The sequence below is a fragment of the Microtus ochrogaster genome, chromosome 2 (genome assembly GCF_000317375.1).
Source record: "Microtus ochrogaster isolate Prairie Vole_2 chromosome 2, MicOch1.0, whole genome shotgun sequence".
Lineage (NCBI taxonomy): Eukaryota > Metazoa > Chordata > Mammalia > Rodentia > Cricetidae > Microtus > Microtus ochrogaster.
In genome coordinates this window covers 45047443-45054451 of record NC_022010.1, presented here as the reverse complement: position 1 = coordinate 45054451, position 7009 = coordinate 45047443, and the positions used below count along the sequence as shown (strand labels likewise).

General features: G+C 42.1%; 1 protein-coding gene across 1 annotated transcript in view; it reads left to right on the top strand.

Annotated features, from left to right (window-relative positions):
- The window catches only part of Dirc2 (disrupted in renal carcinoma 2), a 73600-nt gene that overhangs the window by 38598 nt on the left and 27993 nt on the right, over window positions 1–7009 (top strand). Inside the window, exon 4 of the mRNA XM_005344893.3 lies at window positions 1587–1716. Coding sequence (XP_005344950.1) covers window positions 1587–1716 — 130 coding nt within the window. The remainder of the gene's footprint in view (window positions 1–1586; window positions 1717–7009) is intronic.

The window sequence follows — 7009 nt, the reverse complement described above, 5'->3', positions numbered from 1 at the left end:
CACCCTTATAGCTTTTTCTTATATCCGCCCCATACGCCTGTTTCTTGCTCCTTGTGTTTTTATATATCTTTGCTGTATCTAAGCATAGTGCTCAGCACAGGGAGGTGGTGAGATCATTGTTGAGACCATTGTAGTACAACTAGGGACGTCCCAGGTAGAGGACCAAAACTTGCTTGGGTTTAGAGAGAAATTGAGGTGTTAAGGAAAGTTTTACCAAGAACATAATAATGAATTAAATTAAGAATATATTGATAGCCAGGCGGTGGTGGCGCACGCCTTTAATCCTAGCACTCGGGAGGCAGAGGGAGGCGGATCTCTGTGAGTTCGAGGCCAGCCTGGTCTAGAAGAGCTAGTTCCAGTACAGGAACCAAAAGCTACAGAGAAACCCTGTCTCGAAAAATAAAAAAAAAAAAAAGAATATATAGATATAGTAATGATATAATAATTGTAATTAATATAGTTATCATGTTATATAGGTATCATAACTGTTTACCAAATGTTCAAATGGGTGAGGGTGTTTCATGCAGGGGACCCTGAAGGGCAGAGGAGGTATGAGAATATCTAGGGTGTGACCCCTAATTTGATACGGTTCCAGTGCTATACATGAGACTGTGAGACTATTTGTGTGTCAGTAGCAAATAGCAGAAAATGGAGTTGATAAAGAAAGATAAGGGACCAGGTTATACTGAATTTTGCCTTAATTTGCTTGCTAAATATCGGACTCCTCCTGTATGCTTGCCCCTGCCTGGGCACTGGGATGGCCATGCCCGGGCTCTGAAGCTCCGAGGCAGCAGTGCATGCCTGTCTCCACTGAGTGCGCAGTGGAGCTCCTTAGAGATTAGCCTCTGACCTAGAACCCGGAGGTGAGGAGGAGCCAGCAAAACCCACTGGGCAAGGGAAGATGAGGGGAGAACCAGGGAAGACCCCAATGAAGGGAGAGAGCCTGGGCAGCCAGACAGATGAAACATAGAGAGTAGTTCAGATCTAGTGAGGCTCCGTACAGCCAGAGAAGCCAGGCTACGGAAGCTTCTAGAGCAGGCCTCTCCATGGGCCAAGGCCACACTCTGAAGTTCTTTCCCAAGTTACACGAGGAGATTTATATTTCAGGATTTGGCATAGCAGGGACTGAGGAGAAAGGGGAGCATTCCGTTTGTGTTTTCAGTCTCTTGGTTTCTTACTTTTAGATGCTTCTTTGTCCTGTTTAACTTTCCTGCACAGTGTGTGAATTGAATCTGTCTTACCTGCGCATCAGAAGCCCTCTCTTCCATGAGACAGAATTCTACCCTTTTCAGCCTGTATCCCTTCTTCCTGAGTACCATGCTTATTAGAGTTGTCTTAGACCTGCTTAGGAATCTCAGCTGCAGGGTTTGGGCCTTTGGATCGCTGGTGTGTACCAGGCACCACTGTGCATCTTTGTTCACAGCACGCCCCCTATTGGTGGCCTGTGGAATTTAGGTCTCCACACACCCAGCCTCTGCTCTGGGCTGAGTGGGGTTTTTGCTTGTCTTTGTAGAGCTAGATATTAAAGAAGGTAAGTACTGACTTTTGTATCACTGGTTAACACTTCACTTTTATTTTTCTTTCAGAGTTTGGATTTGCCTGTCTAATATTCTCTGCCACCCTCGCCTATTTTCCACCCCGGCCTCCTCTTCCTCCCAGTGTTGCTGCAGCCAGCCAGCGGCTGAGTTATCGGCGCAGCTTTTGTAGGTTACTAAGGTGAGCAGACCGTGGCTGCCGTCAGTGTAACTGTGTGTGCATGCGTGTGTGTGTGTGTGTGTTTGTATGTGTGTCTCTGTGTCTGTATGCCTGTGTCTATATCTGTATGAATATGTCTGTGTGTCTGTCTGTGTCTATGTGTGTATATGTGTGTCTATGTCTGTCTATGTCCGTGTGTATTTGTCTGTGTGTGTGTCTGTGAGTCTGTCTGTGTGTGTGATGGATATGGAGGTGACACACGTGCCACAGTACACACATGGAGGTCAGAGGACAATAGCTTTATGAAGTCAGTTCTCCATTCCACCTTCACACACGGGTCCCAGGGATCAAACTCATGTCCTCAGTGTCATCAGCCTTGCTTGGCAAGTGCTTTATCCCCTACGTCTCCTCCCTGGCTCCTAATTCTTAATGTTTAAGGATAATTTGAGGTGATAATTTTTCAGCATTAATCAGATTGTAACTAATTGATATTAATATTAATTAAAATACTAATTACTTTAATTTTCTATCAGAAATATATCTTGAAAAATCACAATACATCAAAATGTCATGAAATTTTGTTTTGTCCATATTCCATGTAGATTATCACTCACTCAGTATTTTAAAAATCAGATCTCTTAATTTCTGCTATATAGACACTTACACCATATAGTCTGTAAAATTATAGCATGTTTGTGTTTGTTACATTTTTCTTACTGTTTGGGTTTATTATTATATATCAACACACATTACATAGGCACTTGTCAATACAAGGTAATAAAATGACAATTCTTTGTGTATCATCAAACCCACATTAGGCTCATAGAATGGGAAATGCAGTATATCTCTTCATTTATTGGTTTAACGTGGATGTAGCTAGGCTCTGCCCTCAAAGGCTCAAAAGCCCTAGGACGTATCCTGACTCCAAACATATCAAATGTCACTGTGTGTTGTGACTTGTAGTTAGGACATGTGATGTTACCGTCTGAATTTCCTTTCTTAATTAGCTATCAGGAATTGTTACTAATTCATTAGCTCTCTAGTTGGTTCTTTTTTTTTCCTCCATCCTTTCCCCTATGGAAAATTCTTTCCAATAAAGAACTGTATGATTGCACCCTCAGTATTAATACCCAACCCACATACATACATCATCATAAAGTTTTTATGATTTCACTAGTTTCTAATATTTCACTAGGAAATATTAGAAGGGAATAAGTAAAATTAATTTTGGTAGCGTATTTTAATCAACCTCGTATATCTAAAACATTAATATGTAATCAATATTAAAATTATTAATAGAATATTTTACTGTTACTTTTTTAGTGTCTACTGTGTTTTCACCTTTGAACACATCTCAATTTGGACTCTATTTTTCTTGGAATTAGTTTATATATTCAGATTCCATCAAATATGTTGTTGAAATGTACCCAATGAACAATATTTCCCAGTTTATTTTTCACTTAAAATAAAAACAAAATCATTGTATTTCCACGCCTTGACTGTACAGGTCCTTGATGTTAAAGGAAAGGGCTTGTTGGGGGTCACAGTTGGTGATGTCACATCTTTAGAATACAGTCAGTCTTTATTTTTCCCTCAAAATTAAAACCAATTTCTATAGCTGGAATAACAATCTTCCATCTCGTCTTCTAGAATCGCTTTTCTTTCTGTGTAAGAACCAAAGTGTTGGATAGCTAGCGCGAGTCCTAACTTCAGGTCTGTCTACAGCTGTTTGGGGCATTTTTTGGGCATTTAACTCTAATTTCCGACAGCTAATTTTCTTCTTGTTGCTTGTGTATAAGACAGTGTCCTATTCTGTAGCCCTGGGTGGCCTGGAACTTGCTTTATAGACCAGGTTAGGCTTAAACATAATGAAATCCACTTGCCTCTGCCTCTGGAGTGCGGGGATTAAAGGCGCACGCACCGCCTCTGGCCTCTTGGTTCCATTTGGATTGTTGGAGACAAATGTTTAACAGGGTTCACCGTGGATCTGCTGAAAGTGTCTCTTAGCACTGTTCACTTCAGCGGCCTGCATCTTCCCACAGCAGAGCAGATATTTAGTTCTGGGGCGGTGTACTGCCACTTGTGATATCCGCGGCATGCTTCTTCAAGTGCGTGAATTACAGTAGTAATTACAGCGTGTGGAAGAGAATGGGGATGGAACCGGTTCATTGCCACCAGGACGGTCAGTGGCCACAGGGGGTGCCCTGATAGTGTCTTACCTAAAGCTTACTTAGGCACAGGGGTTTGTACAGTTTGGACAGTGCGGCCTAGTGAGTGCAGGCCTGGGCTGCATTTCCCACAGTGTGCATAAATTAGCAGATAAATAAAGTTTAGTGGAAACGTGCTTTTTGTTTCTTGTGGTTTAAAATTTAGGCCAAAACTAGTTAAAAGGAAGAAATTAAAAATTAACTTCCTTGATTGTGCTAGTCCCATTCACATAGTTCACAGCCCAACTAATTTAATGGGTTGAACACCATTTTTTAGACAAAGTGAGATGAAGGTAGGAAATACCGTGTTTTTGCATGTGATAATGGTATGTATTTGGGGAGACGTTACCAAATAAAATCCCTTACTCTAAAGTACAGTGAGACTGTTTTGAGGATCCACTTCCTCATAGCGCCATGTTGCTCGGCCCTTCCACATAATAGAGTGAGAAAAGCTTTGTGGGGTGGAGACATGGGTCAGAGGTTGAGAGCACTCGCTGCTCTTTCAGGGGACCGGGGGTTGGTTCCTGCACCCACATGACAGCGCACAACTGTCTGACATTCTCACACAGACATACATACAGGCAAAGCACCAATGTACATAGAACTTAAAAATTAATTTAAAAAAGCATCATGGGGCAGCAGCAAGATAGCTCAGTAGGTAAAGGTGCTCACCATCAAGTTCAGTGCTTTAAGATCCATCTCCAGGATCCACATGGTGGACGGGAGAGCAGACTCATGAGCGTTACCCGCCCCCATCTCTGCCCCTTTCTGTCTTTCATAGCCATGATAATTAAATAACTGTAACAAAAATTGTTAATTGGGGTCTGTGGCACACATTCACAAGGTGATAGTTTAAAATAACAACTCTTTAAAATGCTGTTTATCTAAAGTTTTTTCACGGCAAAGCCAACAGCAGAAGTTAACTGTCAGTGGGCAAAGCTCCTAGCTGACTATTTCGTGGGAAATGTGAAGCACTAAAGGGCGTTTTGCTGAGGCCATTCTGATCAAAATGACACTCTGTCTCAAAACCAACAAATTGCTCCGACAGGAAAGAAGAGTAACTTTATTCCCGTGACCAGGATGTCCCCAGCCAGGGCTCTGTGTCTGTGTGGAGTGGAGTGTGGTCCTCTTCCTCATAAGAAGGCCCACCAAAGCCTGCACTCAGTGCTGTGGTTTGTTATTTAGCCTGGTGACCTTCTATACTTCTGGGCACTCAGGGGGATTCTGAGAGCCAATACCTCAAACCTACAGGATAATTTCCTCTGGTTTTTCAAAGAACTTCAGAAATCCTTACTTCTTCTTTTGATTTTTAAAGACATTTTAATTTTAAAAAGCTGGCTCTGAAAACTGTAATTTCATTATCTGGAGGTATCAAACCCATCAGCATTTCCGCTCCAGGGTCCCACCATGCAGTTTGCTGCTTTACCACACTTTTGCCTGTGTGACCTAATGTGACTTCGCCCCTTTTGTATGCCAGTGTCATGCTTGGTGACGGCTGCTGATTTTGCATTTTGGAGTCGAACCTGCTCTTGGCAGCACATCGACACTGTTACCCTTCATTTTGTTTTCACCCCCCTCCCATTTCTCAGGTGCCTTTGTGAGTTTCTTCACCTCTTTGCCTTTGTAAATATAATTAATATAATTTATGTTATCTGTGCTCAGATTATGTGCTCCATTCTGTTTGACTGGTTTTTGTTGGTTGCTTGGTTGGTTGGTTGGTTGGTTGGTTGGTTGGTTGGTTGGTTGGTTGGTTGGTTGGTTGATTGGTTGGTTTTGAGACAGAGTGTCATTTTGATCAGAATGGCCTCAAATTCACTCTGTAGTTAGGACTGACTTTGAACTTCAGATCCTCCTGCCTCCACCTACGTTGTGTCTCCATTTCGTGAGTGCTGGGTTACAGACATGTGCTACAGTGTGTGGGGCTGGGAACTGCAGGCTACATAAGCACTGTGCCAAAGGAACCACATTTTAAGCTTTCGGTTTTAGAACATTATAAGATGTACAAAGTAGAATAATATAAATCCCCCTCCCCAGAACTCAGACCAGCAGTTATTGGTGCATAGCCACCTTGTTTATCTCGGCCCCACTCCCTTCACCCAAGGACAGTCAACTTCACCCAGAAATGCTGCAGTATGTGTAGTTTATGTTAAATACACAGACCTTTAAAAAACTGAGATGGGATCTCACTATGTTACCCAAGCTTCCCTCAAATTCTGGAACCGCCTGCATCAGCCCCTGACTATTTAGAACTCTTGTAATAAGTGTAATGTCATCATACCTTAGGAGGTCCTAGCAATAATTTCCTGACGAGTCAGAGTTTACATTTTCTTTTTTTAAGTTTTTTTTAAATGATTTTTTTAAAAAAAAATGTATGTGCATTGGTGTTTTGCCTGCAGGTAGATCTGTATAAGGTATCAGATTCTCTGGAACTGAAATTACAGACAGTTGTGAGCTGCCATGTGAGTGCTGGGAATTGAACCCAGGTCCTCTGGAAGAGCAGCCAGTGTTCTTAACCACAGAGCCACCTCTCCAAGTCCAACTGTTTACATTTCCTATTGCCTCATGAGTTTTTGGTTTTTTTTTTAAAATAGTTGTTTGGTTTTCCGTTTCATATCCAGGTTTTAGTCCGCCTTAGTAAATGCTGTTGACAGTGGTATAGGAGGTGTTTTTCCTCATCTGGGAACAACATCTGGAGACATCCTTGGCACTTGGTGGGCAGTGCTGTTTCACTGTGTGCAGTGTCTGTGTCCTGGTCTGTGTTTCTCCGTAGTCCTCTTTGTCATGAGCCAGTGCCACACTCTCACTGCCGTAGCCAAGCAGTTAATCTTACTGTCTCAGGACAGGGGCTTCTCTGTTAATCTTTTTTTATTTTTTTAAGGGTGACTTAGCGTCTTAAAGAATTTCATTTTTCATATTTCTTAAGTTTCCAGGAAAAATAAAAGTATGATTTTAGCTGTGATCCCAGTGAGTTTACAGATCAATGTAGGCTGATAGTGTACACTGCTCGTCTTCTTAGATTGTCTCTGCTCTCGTAATTAGGTTTAAAATTTCACACACTCCCCCACCCCCACCGTGTGTGTGTGTGTGTGTGTGTGTGTGTGTGTGTG